The following is an 18,983-nucleotide window of genomic DNA, read 5'->3' as shown; positions in this document are numbered from 1 at the left end:
TCCTCAACATCAATGTCCTTGACCTGTGGTGTCCCCCAGGGGTTGATCCTTGGACTATTACTATTCAACCTTTATATGCTCCCACTTGGACAAATTATCAAGAACAACTCAATTTTGTATCACTGCTATGCAGATGACACCCAAATTTATTTTGCTCTATCACCTAATGATTATGCCCCCCTTGAATGTCTCTACCAGTGTATCGACCAAATCAACAACTGGATGTCTCAATTTTCTTCAGCTGAACACAGATAGGGCGGCACGGTGGTGTAGTGGTTAGCGCTGTCGCCTCACAGCAAGAAGGTCCTGGGTTCGAGCCCCGTGGCCGGCGAGGGCCTTTCTGTGTGGAGTTTGCATGTTCTCCCCGTGTCCGCGTGGGTTTCCTCCGGGTGCTCCGGTTTCCCCCACAGTCCAAAGACATGCAGGTTAGGTTAACTGGTGACTCTAAATTGACCGTAGGTGTGAATGTGAGTGTGAATGGTTGTCTGTGTCTATGTGTCAGCCCTGTGATGACCTGGCGACTTGTCCAGGGTGTACCCCGCCTTTCGCCCGTAGTCAGCTGGGATAGGCTCCAGCTTGCCTGCGACCCTGTAGAAGGATAAAGCGGCTAGAGATAATGAGATGAGATGAACACAGATAAAACAGAAGTAATTCTATTTGGAAAAAAAGATGAAAGACTCAGGATTACCACTATTCTTGACACAAAGGGGATTAAAACAAAAGAAATGGTTAAAAATCTTGGTGTTTTCATTGACAGCGAGCTAAACTTTGACAGTCACATGAAAGCAATCACTAAATCGGCATTATATCACCTAAAAAACATTTCCAAACTAAGAGGACTTGTGTCAAAAAATGATCTGGAAAAACTTGTACATGCCTTCATCTCTAGTCGGGTTGATTACTGCAATGGCCTTTTCACAGGCCTGCCAAAAAAGACCATCAAACGACTTCAGCTGGTTCAAAATGCAGCAGCTAGGGTTCTCACACGAACAAAAAGAACAGAGCACATTACTCCAATTCTAAGGTCCCTTCACTGGCTTCCAGTAAGCTACAGAATTGACTTTAAAGCATTGCCGCTGGTGTACAAATCTCTAAATGGTACAGGGCCCAATTACCTCTCTATGTTGCAGCGGCCTAACCCAATCAGATCTACCAGATCGCAGCAGCAAAATTTACTGGTAAAACCTGTTGTTAAAACAAAGTGTGGTGAAGCAGCTTTTAGCTACTATGCAGTACAGCTATGGAACCAACTGCCAGAGGACATTAAAAATGCTCCTGCTGTTGGCAGCTTCAAATCTAGACTAAAGACCAAGCTGTTCTCAGATGCTTTCTGCTAAATTAATATTGTCACCTCTACATGTTTTAAACTTTCCTTTTACAGTCTCCATGTTTTAAATTTTACTTAACTTTTATTATATTTTATTCTGCTGTTTTTTTTAATTGAACTTTTATTTCATTTTATTATTTTATTTCTACTATTTAATTCTTTATTTTTCTTCCCCATTTATTTTATGTAATTTTATTTTCTATTGCTTACTGTTTTGCTTTTACTTCTGTAAAGCACATTGAACTGCCACTGTGTATGAAATGTGCTATATAAATAAACTTGCCTTGCCTCTATCTCTAGCCGCTTTATCCTGTTCTACAGGGTCGCAGGCAAGCTGGAGCCTATCCCAGCTGACTACGGGCGAAAGGCGGGGTACACCCTGGACAAGTCGCCAGATCATCACAGGGCTGACACATAGACACAGACAACCATTCACACTCACATTCACACCTACGGTCAATTTAGGCTACATCCACACGGCAACGAGATGTTATTAAAAAAAATATCGTGTCCACATGGGCAACGGATCAGTAAAATATCAGGTCCATATGGCAACGCTTGCTGAAAACGATGCAATACACATGCCACACCTCTAGGGGCGCTGTAAAACGGTCCCTTCGGAGACACCAGAACAATAGAAGAAGTAAGGACGCATGCGCATAAACTATTATGCGCGAGACTTCATATTAGCCACAAAGTCAGAAAAATCTGTTCGTAAAATTACGTTATAATGACCAAATACAATGAAAAGTATTTTTCCAGTCTCACCTGTGAAAGGTAATCCCATGTGATCTCGTTTGGACGGCAAACCTTTTGGTACAGTTGAACGCAGCACATGAATGAGGCATCTTTATTCTCCGCTTTGACCCATCCAATATGGCGGCGAGGATGACGTATGATTCTACGCGGAAGGCAGCGTCTTTAATGGTCCGGAATAAATTGAATGCTACACATTGATGGATTAATTTGTTCTTTTTTTTTTTTTTTAAAGATATTTTTTGGGCTTTTTTCACCTTTATTGGATAGGACAGTGTAGAGACAGGAAATGAGTGGGAGAGAGAGAGACGGGGAGGGATCGGGAAATGACCTCGGGTCGGAATCGAACCCGGGTCCCCGGATTTATGGTATGGCGCCTTATCCACCTGAACCACGACGCCCCCTTAATAATTTGTTCTACGCCCTTTTTGAGGAATGTATTGTAGGACTTAAACCAACATCTGAAGAGGTGAGATCGCTCTTTTTTTTTTTTTCCCTATTTTTGCTGGCGGGATTGACTCTGCCCTAAGGACTATTTTCTCTCTCTCTCTCTCTCTCTCTCTCTCTCTCTCTCTCTCTCACACTTTGCACCATTACACAATAAATATTCACAGTGGAAATATTTTGTAAGCCCGTTTCATGAACCAAGTTATAGGATTTGTTGACAACTCGCATGGAGTTCGTTACACTTCTACCCGGCATGAAGCACATGTGGTTGTGACGTCATCGTAAACAAATCCGTTCTACTCATCCAGACGACTTCGCAACGGCGCCGTTGCCAGATCTTTCCGCTCTGGAACCCGTTCTCAAAAGATTTTGTTTTGGGGCACCCAAAACGCCGGTGCCGTGTGGACGCCGGTGCCGTGTGGACGCCAGGCCGAAACGATAAACAATTTTATCGGATTCACCTGAATCCGTTGCCGTGTGGACAGGGCCTTAGAGTCACCAGTTAACCGAACCTGCATGTCTTTGGACTGTGGGGGAAACCGGAGCACCCGGAGGAAACCCACGCGGACACGGGGAGAACATGCAAACCCCGCACAGAAAGGCCCTCGCCGGCCACGGGGCTCGAGCCCGGACCTTCTTGCTGTGAGGCGACAACGCTAACCACTACACCACCGTGCCGCCCTACATTAAGCTTTATAAATATATAATGTTTATGGTGGCGTGTCCTGTGAGGCGATGCAAGGAGAAAGGTCAGCTTGCTGCTTCAATTATACCAACACCTGTGTGTGTGTGAGAATTTCAGGTAAGGAGGTGGTGTTGAGGGTGTGGATCTTTCTTTGAATATAAAGGGCACCTTTCTGAACTCAGGAACTGGGCTGATCAGTTTGGCGTCACGTGCTGGAATGATCCTGTTTGGACAGTGTATAGAATATTGCTGCTTTATTGCCTGTGTTTGATTTGTGTTTTTATCATGTGGGCTACACAGACAGGGACTAACATTGCATGTGCTTAACTATTCTGGTAGGATTTTAAAATGTTTGTTCAAACTTTTAACAAAAGTACATTATACAACAGTTAGCTCTAGTCCACTTATTTGATATAATATAGTGGGCTGCATATCATTGTGGCCTCATGGCTCCACAGTCCTGGGTTTAGTCTCCTTGAGTATGGAGTTTTGCATGTTCTCTCCCTGTCCTTCTGTGTTTCCTCCAGGTTGTCCAGTGTCCTATCTTCCAAAAAACATGTCGGTTGGTGGCTTGGCTGCATTGTGGCACGATGGTGTAATGGTTAGCACTGTTGCCTCACAGCAAGAAAGTTCTGGGTTTGAGCCCAGTGGCCGGCGGGGGCCTCTGTGTGGAGTTTGCACGTTCTTCCCGTGTCTGTGTGGGTTTCCTTCGAGTGCTCTGGTTTCCCCCACAGTCCAAAGACCTGCATTGAGGTTAACTGGCTACTCTAAGGCCAAGTTTACATTAGACCGTATCTGTCTCGTTTTCTTCGCGGATGCACTGTCCGTTTACATTAAAACGCCGGGGAAACGGGAATCCGCCAGGGTCCACGTATTCAATCCAGATCGTGTCTGAACCGGTGCTGTGTAAACATTGAGAATACGCGGATACGCTGTGCTGAGCTCTAGCTGGCGTCGTCATTGGACAATGTCACTGTGACATCCACCTTCCTGATTCGCTGGCGTTGGTCATGTGACGCGACTGCTGAAAAACGGCGCGGACTTCCGCCTTGTATCACCTTTCATTAAAGAGTATAAAAGTACGAAAATACTGCAAATACTGATGCAAATACTGCCCATTGTGTAGTTATGATGGTCTTTAGGCTTGCCATCCTTCCACTTGCAAGTGGTAAGTGACGCGCACACAGCGGCTCAGTCCCGAATCACTGCTCGTGCACTACACTCGCGCGCTCTGTGAGCTGCGCAGGGCCGGAGTGCGCACCCTCCAGAGGGCACTCGCTGTTCAGGGCGGAGTGATTTGGAGCGCAGCCGCTGAGGAGGAAGCGATGAGCCGCACTGACACATTTCAACTTGCGTGCCGAATGTGATTAGCGTATCCGTGTATTGGCGTTGCTGTGTGCACGCTAATCGTTTTTAAAAACGTTAATCTGATGATCCGCTGATACGGTCTAATGTAAACCCCACCTAAATTATCCATAGGTGTGAATGGTTGGTTGTTTCCCAAGCCTGGAAATGGAAGAGTTGCAGCAGGAAGGGCATCCAGCATAAAACTATGCTCCAATTAATAACGTGGATCAATAGGGTCCACATGGCACCAACCCAACATACATAAGTGGGACAAGCTGGAAGAAGTGAGGTGGACTGGCTACATTAAATTGCATTAAATTAAAAATGCATATTTTTTCATAGTACCGTACCATATCCTTGACTGGGGTCCCTTCTCAGGTGTGTTCTGTTTGTCATATGTATGTTAACACAGGGTCAACTTTACAGTGAAATGCATTGGACGAGATGACCAGAAACGAGTCTCTCAGCATTGGAGCCTGACAGGAGTTTAACAGTATAGCAATATAAAAATTCAAAGTCCTAAATATAAAATGGAAATAAAATATTAAAGTGGAAATATAAATAATTGAATCATATGGGAAAATATGTGCATGTATTATCTCAGGAGGTAGTGTGGGGAGTGGTTGTAGCGCAAGTGCCAGTATTGCACATTTGGCAAAAGTGACACATGTGAGTACCAATAATTGCAAATTGTTGAAAGACAAATTATTGACCGTGTAAACAGAGTTTTGTGATATGTTGGTAAACAGGTGATCCCATCTCATTTATCTCTTGCCGCTTTATCCTGTTCTACAGGGTCGCAGGCAAGCTGGAGCCTATCCCAGCTGACTACGGGCAAAAGGCGGGGTACACCCTGGACAAGTCGCCAGGTCATCACAGGGCCGACATGTACAGTGCGTTTACATGCACATAGAGAAAATCGAATTTCTGCCGTTGCTCGTCTGAAATCGAAGTTCTAAATGGCATGTAAACACCTTAGCTCGGCTGAAATTGAACCAAACTTGATTTCTCGCAATCGGGCTACATGACCTAGATTATGCGATTTCTGCCGAGCTACTTGGTGCATGTAAACCCTATCGAGCTACGTATTCGATCTACTTACTTCAGCACTGCCCCTTCCGGGAGTGACGAGACCACAAGCGGGAAACACAACAGCCTCGGTCGGCATGACACTTCACCTTAGCCGCCCACTTTATTAGGAACACTTCTGTTCGTACATACAAACTACAAACACTCTCTTCTTGAGTTTAGAGTTTATTTTATTTTTAAAAGGGACAGTGTACAAATTAAACATTATCCTTGTGGTAAGGACAGATGTCTGTACCAGGTTATAGCAGTACATGCTAATTTCCGCCTGTAGTCCCTTTGTGTATACTCTTGAATAGCTCTTCATGACGACAACCGGAAGTGTACCAACACGATGGGGCGTGTAGCGCCACCTGTGGCTCAGGTGCGCAATGCACCTCACTCAATAGCTCGATTTCACAGTATGCATGTCGGATTGGATTTCTCTGGCACCCCTGCTGGGACCCTTTGCTCGATTACTGACAGTAGCTCGATTTGGATGCGCATGTAAACGTACTGATAGACAACCATTCACACCTACGGTCAATTTAGAGTCACCAGTTAACCTAACCTGCATGTCTTTGGACTGTGGGGGAAACCGGAGCACCCGGAGGAAACTGACACGGGGAGAACATGCAAACTCCGCACAGAAAGGCCCTCGCCGGCCACAGGACTCGAACCCAGACCTTCTTGCTGTGAGGCAACAGCACTAACCACTACACCACCGTGCCTCCCGGTGATCTCTTGGTAAACAATAAAAAGCGCAGGTGGTACAGTGCAGTGTGGAATGTTTGTTAGAACTAAGAACTCTGATGGCCTGATGATAACTGTTATCGAGTCTGGTCGTCCGTGCAGCCATGTTTCTGTATCATCTCTCAGACGGTAACAAGAACAACAGCTGTTGTGCTGGATGACTGGTCCTTAATGATGTGTGCTTTCTGCAAGCACCATTGGAGGTAGAGGTCCTGAATGGCAGGGAGACTCTTGCCAGTGATGTGCTGTGCCACCTCCACTACTCTGTAACGATTTCTGGCTGTAAGCAGAGGAGCTCCCATGCCGTACTGTAATGCAGCCTATCAGCAAGCTCTTGATTGCACCCTGTAATGGAAATTTCTAATAAACACTTCAGAACGCTTAGCAGTCGTCTTTTCAGTTATTTATTATAGATCATATAACAGATACATAAAATAGGAAAGGAAAGAGAAGAATAGAAGACACCACTTCTGATGTTGAGAGTACGCGCACTCTGAGTTGTGTTTTAGTGGCTGTTATCTATTATACTCTAAAGGCATTCGCTTACTGCTTGCATCTTCACGTGATTGCCTCAAGATTTTCTATGAAGCTTTGTTAAAGTGTGCACCTGGCGTGCTCGGATATGTGCAGGCAGATGCAAGTTAGGGAGAGCTCAAGCTCCCTGCTTATCACCACTGAGGTCAGGAAAGGTGGTTACATCATGAGAAGATGCGTAGTTAGGACAAACTCAAGCACCCTGCTCATTACCACCAAGGCCACAGAAAAGTGATTACAACATTGGAAAAAACATCTTTCTCAGTATATTAGGCCACTTGAGCTCAACACATAGAAACGCAGAGAATAGGAATGTTCATCCACTAAATTTCCCCCACACACCCATAGAAGTTCGAGATGGTGTTGGTGTTCATGCCGAACTTCTTCAGCTACTGATGAGCTTTCCTAACCAGTGTCCATGTATTTTGTCCAAGAGCGGTCCTCCGTGATGCTCACACCACCAAGGAACTTGAAGCTGCTGATCTTTTCGACCTCAGCTTTGTTGATGTAGATGGGCCAGTGTGTCCTCTCTTGCTGTCTCCTGTAGTCTGCTGTCATCGCCTTAGTTTTACTGATGTTGAGCGAGAGGTTGTTGTCCTGGCACCAGGCGATTAATGCCTTCACTTCCTCTCTGTATGTCTTATTATTATCCATAATGAGGCCCAAGATGGTTGTCAGCAAATTTAATGATGCTCTTGGAGCTGTGTTTAGCAGTACGTTCGTGAGTGAACAAGGAATACAATAAGGGACTGAGCACACAGTCCTGTGGTGCGCCTGTGTTCAGGATCAGCGAGGAGGAAGCGTGTGGCTACTGATTCTCACCACCTGGGGTCTGCCTGTCAAAGTCAAAGATCCATCTGCAGAAGGATGTCCCCAGTCTGAGATCATCGAGCTTGGAGACGAGTTTAAAGGGATAATGGTGTTGAATGCCGAACTGTAATCAACAAAGAGTAAGTATTCACTTTTTCCAGGTAGGTACGGGTAGTGTCTGTCGCAAAGGCGATAGCGTTCTCTGTGGCCCTATTTGATCTGTAGGCAAATTGAAGAGGATTGAAGGCCTCAGGGAGGGAGGAGCAGATGAGTTTTTACCAGCTGCTCAAAGCACTTCATGACTGAGGACTGTCCGTGCAACAGAGCGGTAGTCATTCAGACAGGTGAACTCTGATTTCTTAGGGATAGGAATGATTGTGGATGCTTTGAGGGAGGTGGGGACCACAGACTGTCTCAGGGAAAGGTTGAAGTTCTTGGCGAACACCTCTGCCAGCTGGTTGGTGCAAGCCCTGAGAGTACAGCCTGGAATAGTATTTGGCCCCAGAGCTTTGAGAGGGTTGACCGTTTTGAAGGACCATCTCACGTCAGCCGTTTCTAGGATCAGTGTAGCTGCCTCCCTGCCCACGTGAGGACGTATGGCAGGTTCTTTGTTTGCCATGTTGAAACGAGCGAAGGTGTTGAGCTCTTCTGGGAGAGATACTGTAGGCTGGACACTAACTCTGTTCTACTTTTTGTAGTCCATGATGCAGCGTAATCCACTCCACATGCGTTTGGGGTCGGAGCTGTGGTAGTTGGATTCCGCTTTCTTTCCTGTAGTTCCTCATGGACTTCCAGAGGTCACATCTGGCCACTTTGTAGGCGTCAGGGTCATCTGGATTAAAGGCAGAGGTCTGTGCTTTGAGCTTAATGCGAATCTCACCGTTAACCCAGGGTTTCTGGTTTGGATATGTGCAGACGGTGGCTTTTGGAACATCAATGCACTTCCTTATACAACCTGTGAAAGAGTCTTTAAATCCACTGATGGTGCCATCAGCTGCATCCTCAAACATCTGCCAGTCAGCTATCTCAAAGCAGTTCTGTAGGACCCCTCAGCTTCACTATCCTGTTTGTAAACGTGCTTGAAAACTGGTTTTTTCCTGTTTTAAGGCTCTGCCTATGCGGGTAGCAGTAATGTAGAACAATGGGTCTGCCTTTCTGAAAGCCGGGTGAGGGAGAGGTTTGTAACAGTCCTTGAATGGGCTGTAACGATGCTCCAGTGTCTGATCACCTCTGTTAGGAAAAGTAATATGCTGGTGGTATTTTTGGGAGGACCACCTTCATATTGACTTCGTTGAAGTCTCCCACACAATAAATACTGCTTCTTGGTACATGTTCTCAAGTCCATTAATGATGCCATACAGTTCGTCCAGCGCTAAAGAATTTTCAGCGTGTGTGCAGGGGTGGGATATAAACAGCTGAGAGGAGCACTGAGTTGAACTCCCCAGGGAGGTAAAAGGGTCTAACTTTAATGGTCAGCAGCTGCAGAGCAGTGTTTTGCTAAGACGCAGGCCTATGAAAAGGTTGACCATAAAGCACACGCCTTCTCCCCTTAACTTCCTCGAGTCCTTCGTTCTGTCTTGCTGGTAAACAGTGAAACCCTCCAGTGCGATGGCACAGTTAGGGGCATGCAGGGCTCCAACCATGTTTCTGTAAACGTCAAAACATGGCGGTTTGTGATGTTTCTGATGTATTCCCAGCTTGCACAGTGTTTTTGAGAGAGGCTCCAGATCCACCACCACTGTGACCAGGATAAAGAGTTTACCAAAGATGAACAGTTGATGAATGAGTATTAATAGTAATAATTACTATTATTAATATTAATTAGTTTTGCATTGATTATTGATCTTGTGATATGTGGTGAAAGCAGAAAGGAGGTTGAGCTGGGCTTGGAGAGATGGAGGTATGCATTGGAACAAAGAGGAATGAAGGTGAGCAGTAGCAAAACAGACTACATGTGCATCACTGAGAATGGGGATGAGTGTAGTGAAGATGCAAGGAGTAGACGTAAAGAAAGTTGATTTCAAGTATCTGGGGTCAACTGTGCAGGAAAATGGGGGGCTGCGATCATTCAGCCTCAAGAGGTCGGGATACCCACAACCACCTTGTACCACGCTTCTCGGTTGTTCATTGCGCTCCCCAAGTCCGATTTTTGTATCCCCGAGTCCCTCGCGATGACATCGGGGAAGGTCATTCTCCTTGAACGGCCGCTTGGTTTCCAGAGCAGAATTGACTGGGTCACTTCACCCGTTGCCCAATGACTGTGACCGGCAAATTGAAGGTGTCGCTTTGTGAGTGTCTGGGAAATGGGTGGAATGTTTCCGTAGATGCGCTCCTGTGTGGCATGCTCTGACCAGTGAATGTTTTGGACACGTCGAAGCAAGTTGGTATATGCTCCGTCTAGCCGTTGTTGGGCTGCAATAATGAGGTGAGGGAGTGCGCAGGCAGGGTGGAGCAGTTGGAGAAGGATTTCGGGAGCCATTTGTGCTAAAGTCCCAGCAAAAGTGAAAGGTAAGATGTATGACAGTAGTGAGGCCAGCTGTGATGTATGGATTGGAGACCGTACCCTTAACGAAGAGACAGGAGGCAAAGTTGGAGGTGGCGGAGTTGAGGATGTTCAGGTTTGCGATAGGAGTGACAAGGTTGGACAGGATGAGGGACAGCACATGCTGAGAGCTTGGGAATTAAGCTAAGAGAGATGAGTGAGATGGTATGGGCACATCCTGAGAAGAGATGTTGGAAGGAGAATGTTGAGGATGAAGCTGCCAGGCACAAGAAAACGAGGAAGGCCAAAGAGGAGATACATGGATGTGGTGAGAGAGGACATGAAAGTGGCAGGTGTGGTAGAGAAGGATGCGGAAGACGGAGCAATAGAGACGAAAGATCTGTTGTGGCGACCCTTAGGGCCTCTGCATGCTCTTGCGACAAGGCTTTCGCAGATAGCTTTTCGCAGACAGTTGTAATTTATCATTGAGCGGGGAGTAGTAGGCGTGCGTGATGTTATTCACCGCCACAACGCAAGGGGGCGCGAAATCGCTAGGAGTAGTTGGTGGGTGTGGTTAGTGGAGTGTTTATCCTCCGGTTACTTATAATGACTAGAACTGGAGTCGTATAGATGTACGTACTTCCTCACTTCCTCGATCAACCGCTCTTCGTGCTGCTCCATCTTCGCTCGTGTTTTTAAAAATGGCGGTAGTGAAAACAAAACAAACCGGGAAAGTAGGGAAGCGGAAGTGCGTGTACAGCGGATGTAGAGTGGACCAATCGGAGCCCTCTTGTCTGCGAGGCTGTCGGCGGCGGTCACAATTTTTGGGAGGTGTGCGCAGAGCGTCTGCGAAGGGGAGGGGGCTACGCAGACGCCATCTGTGACGCTATCTGCGAGGACTGCGTTGTCAGCATAAATTGGCCTTTAATCGGGAGCAGCCAGAAGAAGTTGTTTTGCAGTGATGATTAGAGCACGGGCACGTACAGACACAGCATTTATTATTATAAAAATCTTATTCTTTTTATATGTAAATACTTTAAATTAATCTAGAAGTTTTTTTTTCTCTATTTTCTGTTCTCTGTTTATCCTGTAATGATGTTGCTGGAATCTTAATTTCCCTGAGGGAACCCTCCCAAGGGGATCAATAAAGATCTGATCTAATCTGTGATTTGGAGAAAGCGGACTAAACTGTGGCAGTATGAACTTGACGCAGTTCTTTTCGTCAAACTTCTCTTCAGTGTGAAACACGACACGTGATATCCGCCCTGAAATTAGAGCAGCCAATCAGCGGTCGCGATGTCGTCAGAGCCCACGAGCATGACATCCGCCAACGCGTGCGTCATCAGAGGCGGGTTTGTTCCCGCCAATCGCATGACCGAGTCCCTCCCTCTTCCTTGCGTCACAATGGGCGGGATTACAGCACTGCTTTAAATATGTTAGAGCGCGCGCCGGCTCTCATGCGCAGTGCTGCTCAGCGCTTTTCTAATTCTATTTATTATTATAGTATCTATTTAAACGGTTATTTATTAGTATTATATTTTACCGGAAATGCTGTGCCTTTGTCTGTACGTGCCCGTCTCTAATTCTCTCCCGACTGAATGTGAATATTTCGAATCGAAGAGTTTACCGGCTGAACTGAATTCTCTCTTCAAGCTGAGTTTAGTACTTCCGTCTCAGGAGTTGAACACATACCGGAAGTGGAGACAGGTACACTCTCTTTTAAAGCTCATGTTTATAAATTATGGTTTCCTTGTGTCTTCTTTTCACATTCCCGGTTTGTATTTGTTAACTTCCTGGTCGTTTTGCTGGGGTTTATATGGGCTTTGATATGACGCGAACTTTTTTTTTCTAAACCTCCTCTGTAATGCTGCTTAAACTCTTCATTCATTCTCTCCCATTGGTGGTGATGGCGGCATTGAAGCTAATCCAAATGACCTGTGTTCACTCGTACGTAGTTCAGATCTATTCCTGCATCAGATCCGATTAGGGTGACCTTAGAATCATTTGGCTCAACAGCATTAACATGATCAGTACAATTAAAACAGATTTACTTTATAAATGTGTCTTGATCATTTGGTATTGTTAGCTTATCACCACTGTCAAGTTCATTTATCATTTGCTCAATGTCGAGACGTGTGTTGCTTTTGAAATGTTTATGGTGAGACATGGGTGAATTATATGTAACAGAATATACAAATCACACACAGTATCCAGTGGTTTAGCCCCATGTGAAAAGTTGATCAAACACTTGTCTATTATTGATCATTCTAGAGTCAAACAGAACAGAGCCTTTTGAAAGGAAACTTGAAGTTTTTTGATTTGCATTTAGTTGAAACTGACTAGGTAGCGGAATCAAATCAAGGGTTTGCATGTTTAAGTCTGTGCTCGCTCAACAAAGCAGTTTCAGAGGGCATTTTGTAAATTTAAGTTCTATGCTTTTTCTAAAGGCATGATCGTCATTCTGAGAGTCGTCTGAATTCAATGTGATGTTGAATTGTCATCTCTGGTACTGTTTGACATGAATAACTGATGGTACTGGAGCTCTTTCCCACTTGCCTTTTCACATAAATCCTTACATTCCTGCTTATTATAACACTTTGTTTAAGAGCTGTACATATGAGTGTGATTACACACTCATTCTAAGCAGCTTCATGGATCAATAGTTTGCTCAGGAAGCATTTAACTTTTATAGCTGTCTGTACCTTAACCTTGATACATTGACCCACTTATCTGGCAAGGCTGTGTGTTAAGGCGCTGTCGAACTTGTACTAGATGTGTCTCTTCTTAAAGTGGCCGTGTATCTAATGAGACAGATACTCAATTCTGGTCTTGTATATTCAGAATGTAACAACGTTAATGTTAAATGAGCTTAATTTGGTAATACTAGTCTAGGGATCATGGCGATAACTATAGAACAGGTAATGGTTTGGTTTTTTTTTAAAAGCTCATCAGGTGAGCTATGATCGCCTGTGGCAACTACTTGGTCGTGTAATGGCACACACGTTCAGGTCTGTAGTGTTGAATATACTAACTGGTGGATTATAATCTTGATGCGGTTAACTCAGACTTGGTCAGCTTATTGTTAAATATGTGTTGTGTGATGCCCTGTAATGCAGTCAATTAATGGTTTGGTGCTATAATTACCCTGGCTCATTTCCCAGACCTGCAAGCCTTCACACATTTTGGATCAGAGCTCCACGTTTTGACACATCAAATCTAATGAATAACTTGTACAAATTTTAATAGTAATGATGATTTTAGAAAGTGATTAAAAACGCCATTTCATATGCTGGTTTGAGCAGCAATGAAAATTCAGTCATGTGGAAGCACCTCAGTCTCTGTGATGGACATTATAAAATTATTTTAGAACACCTATACTGCTCATTATTCCTTTTCAAGGTTAGCAGGTCTGTATTTGCATGAAAAGGTTAATACCTCCAAGAAGAGTGCCCTTGGGTTTTAAAGTTCAGCAGCTCGTTTTGCACAAGGTTTCATCAGCCAGTCGGGGCACAATGTGAACACGGCTGATAGCAGGTCTGTGAAAGTGCTAATGAAGGACTTTACTGTATAAGCCCCAGATGAACACCTATTGAATATATGAAATGAGATCTGCAAGTTCTTGGAATAGAGGGCTCCGAGATGATGATAAAAATTAGTAACACTGCGGTCTGCGCGGCCATCTTGGAAGTCACTCGCTCCAGAGCACTCGGAGTACACATTCACCGATTCGTTTCCGCGTTAGAGGGCTTAGAAGCTTGGATTTTTTAAGAATTTAGACATCTGACGTGATGGAGCACTACTGTGAAAGTTTGGATAAGCAGGCACGGGAGCGTTATGCTGAGAAGGTACGTTTCATTGGGAATGTAGATCCATACACTGTTAGTGAGAAGGAATGGAAAGCTGACCCCAGCTTGTTGCCGCATGTGACTTACATCGATCTTGTGAACTATCTAGTGTTTCACCCAAGTCCATTTTGTGAACTAAAGGATTTCCAGAACTACAAGAGTATGGAAGCGTACGATAGATTTGTGTCCGGTTGGGTCTGCGATGTGTCGGTGTTATAACTATTATAATTATAAATTATTTTAGTCAGTGAATCAAATGTAGGCCTAGTATGTAACTTGTACTAACAGCATGTGTACATAAACATTACTAGGCCTAGATCTTAAATGCCATTTGATGCAACAATGCACTGCAGTAGACATAAGCTACCTAATGTGACAAATATATCCATTAATCATTGCTGAAAGTACATAGAAAAGATAATAGTTTGTATCACATTTATTTTAGTAACTATGAAATTCAAGACAATTTAACCTACTTGTCACAAAGTGATCAGAACAAATCCGGATACAGTCAAGTTGTCCTAAATTTGATCGGTTGATGGCAGCCAGCCACTGTCGTCTCCTCCGTTCGCTTTTCTCCTGTGCTGCAATTCCCGGGTTAGTCACGACTTTAGGGAGTCTGTGGAAGCTTTTGCCACCCTTTTCTCCCCGGCTACTACAGCCAACAATGACGCACGTATTTGGCATTGTCACCCCTTTTTTGCTTCGCTGAACAACAATGCGCTGACCCAGGCGACCTTTGACTTCCAATATGGCCGCCGCTGGGTTCGCGCTGACCTCGAAGCACTGATATGAGCAGTACTGAAGTACTGCCAGTTTACTTTGAGCCTCATGCCTCAAGTAATGGATCAGGCAAATTTTGTAGAGGCTTTATATGGCCATATTAAATAGTTGAGCATTTCATCTTATTTAATCAAGTTGCTTTATTTAAAAAAAAAAAAAAGTACCCTTGGTTAAAATGTATGATGTGCCTGGATTCGTGCCATATTCCAGATAGGATCTGAATAAATAAGTGGAGTGATGTCATTCACTGGTCAAGCATGAAGTTAAAAATTAATCCTCCATCTCCATTCCTGTTCATTCCTCAAAGCTCTTTAAACTCAATGATTCAAACCAGTAACCCCTCTGAAGCACTCAGCTCCTGAAAGTTTACGTCTCTTCCACTAAATGAACTTTGGATTGCCCTGGGTACAAACAGCACTAATGGCTATAATGGTGCGCCGACCTTTCAAAGCAGCCTTGGCCAAACAAAGCCCATCTGCCAGCGGCTCTCCAAAATCCGTCATCTCTGTGACTTCCAGATTCTCTTTTGTATTGCCTGGGATGTTTTCCTCACCTTTGTTCCAACTGCCTTATTTTGCACATCATGTCATTTCAGAAAATTGTGAAAGCTGGAGATAAAGACCTGGATGGTCAACTGGACTTTGAGGAGTTTGTGCATTACCTGAGGGACCACGAGAAGAAGCTTCGGCTGGTCTTTAAAAGTCTCGACAAGAAGAATGATGGTAAGGGTTGTTTGCTGTATTTTGTGCAGTTGCAGATTTTGCTGCATTTGCATCGTGTCGAACATGTATAATCCACCTGAGGGCAGAGGACTGGGGCTTGTTTTTGTTTTTTTATTTTTTATAATGTTTTGATCTAAAAGAGAAATGCTGCAGCCATCCTCAGACCATTATTCTGTTTTGTGATTGGAAATGCCGGCCCCATGTTTGGATTCATTCTCTGTGTGTGTTTTAGGTCACATCGATTCGCAGGAGATCATGCAGTCGCTCAGAGATCTGGGTGTCCACATCTCAGAGCAGCAAGCTGAGAAAATCCTCAAAAGGTTCGTTCACAATCTCTCTATTGATGTAGCTGAAGAGTGCTTGCTTCTCAGGGTTTCAGGCTTTGTATGAAGTGGCTAAACCATTAATAATAAAGTGCACCTGTATGGTGGGTTCTTTGGATAAAATGGGCAATATATGATCAGGTAGATCTGTAAAGACGGGCAACTCTGTGTGGGTCTGTTTGTCTTTTGTGCATCTGTCTTTCTCTCTTTCGTCCTGCTGCATCCCTGTTTCTGTCTCACTCCTCACACACTGTCTTTTTGCCCCTCCTCTATTTGGTGTTTTCTCAGAATTAGGCGGGGCCATGTGTTTGCTCCCATAATGTAGTAAGTAAACGGTCCTCTATCTCTCTCGCGCTGCCTGGCTTACCTCATCTTTCACTTCATCTCAGCTTTTTTTTTTTTTTTTTTTTTTTAAATAGTCAAGCTTACTTTTTTGCCACTTGATTTTGATGCTGATATGAGAATAAAGTAAGATATTAATCATTATGGCGATGATTTGGACCCAAGCTCAGAAAAGGGTTTTGAATTTCAAATTTCAGTGCATGTTCAGTAACTTGTTTTCCATCCACATGGCTGTGAACAAGATACTGAGAATTGTTATTAGGATTCAGGAAGATGGTGCAGATTCTGAGAAGTGTCTGTAATTGACTTGTTAGCAGCAGCAACAGGAAGTGAATGTTTAGTTTAGATCTTTGTTTATTTCCCCCCCAAAAAAACAGCATGGACAAGAATGGGACAATGACCATCGACTGGAATGAATGGAGGGACTACCACCTGCTTCATCCTGCAGACAACATCCCTGAAATCATCCTGTACTGGAAGCATTCAACAGTAAGCTAAATTTGAACACCCCACCCCCCCGGTAAAGCTTGTGGATTCTATGGGTTTGAAGCCTGTAGCTTTGTCCTCAGGATTATTCCTGGTCATGATATTCTACATTTTGTACATTCCGCACCAATTTTTGACCCCTGACTTTGATACGAGAATACCTCTGATGGAAGTTAAACATAGACTCGAACATCCTGTCTCAAGTCAGTCGCAGCTGTTGAGCTTCAGTTAAGTTGCAATACACCTGTCAAACAGGATCTCCATGTTCCAACAATGTTTTATTACTTGTATAGTAGTATTCGTTAATGATTTAATACCAGGGCTTTGATGTGATAAAGGTAACTTATTAAATGTTCTTTAGTGGTGATCAAGTTGAACGCTGATGGTGTGTGTGCGCATCAGTACCCATGCGCACACTTTGCCTCCGATAAAGCCAGCATGTCTTTATCATGTAGAAACAGACTCCAGGTCCTGGTTCTCATCTGGGTGTGTCAAGTCTTTTAAGTAGCTGTTGAAAACCAGTGGGATGGTGTAGGATTGAAACAGCACAGCAATTTGGCAAATAATTTATTATTAATTAAAGGAGGATATGTAGCATGTCCAAGAAACAAGTTCATTATTGTTCATGTTAAAGCAGCGATAAACAGTTCAGTCTCCACCAGATGCTTTTTTTTTTTCCCCCTCATTTTTTTTTCTTATTAACTAAATGTGGCTGAGAAACCATAGTGTCCTGAAGGCTTTCTAATGGCAGAAAGCTTGCTGACCTTTACAAAGCGCTGTCACCGGAGACTGTCCATAAATATTAAATAAATGTCTCCTAACAGAATATTTCAGCGTATCGGCGATTGTATGACGCAAATATGTACAGTATATTAATATATAATCCTTTTGATTTGCAGTCAGCACTACTGTCAGAGCTGCTGTTATGGAAACTTAAGAATTCAACAGTGCTGTGCTATAATCTGATGTGATGTCCACTCCGTTTTAAATGTCCGTCTTTCCATTAGAGCAACCTGGAGTAATGGAGTAGCCGCCGCCTTGTATATTCAGGTTTTTGCTGTGTCCTGACATTTCTGCTTGCCTCTCCTTGCAGATATTTGATGTAGGGGAGAGTTTGATGGTGCCTGATGAGTTCACGGCAGAGGAGAAGAAGACAGGGATGTGGTGGCGCCATCTGGTGGCGGGAGGTGGAGCTGGCGCGGTGTCTCGCACCTGTACAGCTCCGCTGGATCGACTCAAAGTTCTCATGCAGGTAAAGCCCTAATAGTGTAAAAGAAGTCACTGAGGGGAAAAATTAATTTTTGATGGGCAAACAGGAATCTCCTCTAGTCCTACATGCGCACGCCACTTTTGGAGCATAATTTGGATTTCCTAGTGAAAAATTTTAGCTATTTAAAAAAAAAAAAAAAAGATACTTTTCACACTGTGTGAGAGATGTTTAAAAAAAAAAAAAAAATTGAGATACTATTTCTAAAAGTGGGCTTCAGGACACCCAGTGACCAGAAGGGTATACTGCTTTTTACATGCATGAAAATCCCTCACCTTTCGGCAAAATTCGCCGTTTTGAAACCAAAATGGGTGACCTACGTGAATCGTGTAGATCCGATGAGAAAAAAAAATTGGAGGGGTTTGATATTGACCCAAAGGGCAAGGATGTCGCTTCGCAGTTCGTGCCGGTTTGCGCCTCCTCCTGCTTTGATATTGACGCCATAGCGACGAGTACATCTCGCTGCGAAGGGCAAGCAGCATCATTTCGTGCCTCTTCTCCTGCTGGCCAGAGCGTGCACACATCAGTCAGAGTGCAGACCAGACCGCTGGAAGCTGGATTTCCTACTTTTTTCAAACTTTCCTGATTTGCCAACAAAACCTCCGGCTTGATTACGTCAGCATTTGAAAGAGGGCGCGCACGTCTTTTGACAACCCCTGTGTCTGAAATTGCTCGCTACTCACTATATAGGGCGCTGTATAGTGGAGACGCCTTTTTGTAGTGCTGTCCGTGCTGAAAGAAATCAAATTAAAAGTCTCAAATTTGATTTAATAAAAGACAGCAGCAAAGAAGAAAGTATTCAGCCTTGATTTAAAAAGAACTGAAAGCTGCAGGTACTTCCATATCTCGGCAGGCTGAGTGGTATGCTGGGGCACCTCTTGCCAGCAGACCAGGATATCCAGAGGGAACTTGTGCGGTTCAGTGTTGACCTGACCATCCCCAGCTTTAAGGAGGGAGAGAGCATCGTGGAGTGGTGGGGTCATGTCTTCGACAAACCAGACAAGTTACC

The 18,983-nt window shown here is 44.3% G+C and overlaps 1 protein-coding gene across 2 annotated transcripts in view; it reads left to right on the top strand.

Annotated features, from left to right (window-relative positions):
* Positions 1–18,983, top strand: part of slc25a25b (solute carrier family 25 member 25b) — a 67,526-nt gene that overhangs the window by 37,277 nt on the left and 11,266 nt on the right. Inside the window, exons 1-5 of one of the 2 annotated variants that reach the window (XM_060913101.1) lie at positions 11,679–11,913; positions 15,430–15,556; positions 15,789–15,876; positions 16,599–16,710; positions 17,801–17,959. In XM_060913101.1, the coding sequence (XP_060769084.1) occupies positions 11,755–11,913; positions 15,430–15,556; positions 15,789–15,876; positions 16,599–16,710; positions 17,801–17,959 (645 nt within the window). In that variant the 5' untranslated portion in view covers positions 11,679–11,754. Of the gene's footprint in view, positions 1–11,678; positions 11,914–15,429; positions 15,557–15,788; positions 15,877–16,598; positions 16,711–17,800; positions 17,960–18,983 lie in introns of those variants that run through there. The other variant, XM_060913100.1, reaches the window with a different exon arrangement.

Source organism: Neoarius graeffei, chromosome 28 (genome assembly GCF_027579695.1).
Source record: "Neoarius graeffei isolate fNeoGra1 chromosome 28, fNeoGra1.pri, whole genome shotgun sequence".
Classification (NCBI taxonomy): Eukaryota; Metazoa; Chordata; class Actinopteri; order Siluriformes; family Ariidae; genus Neoarius; species Neoarius graeffei.
This window is presented reverse-complemented; position numbering and strand designations above follow the sequence as displayed.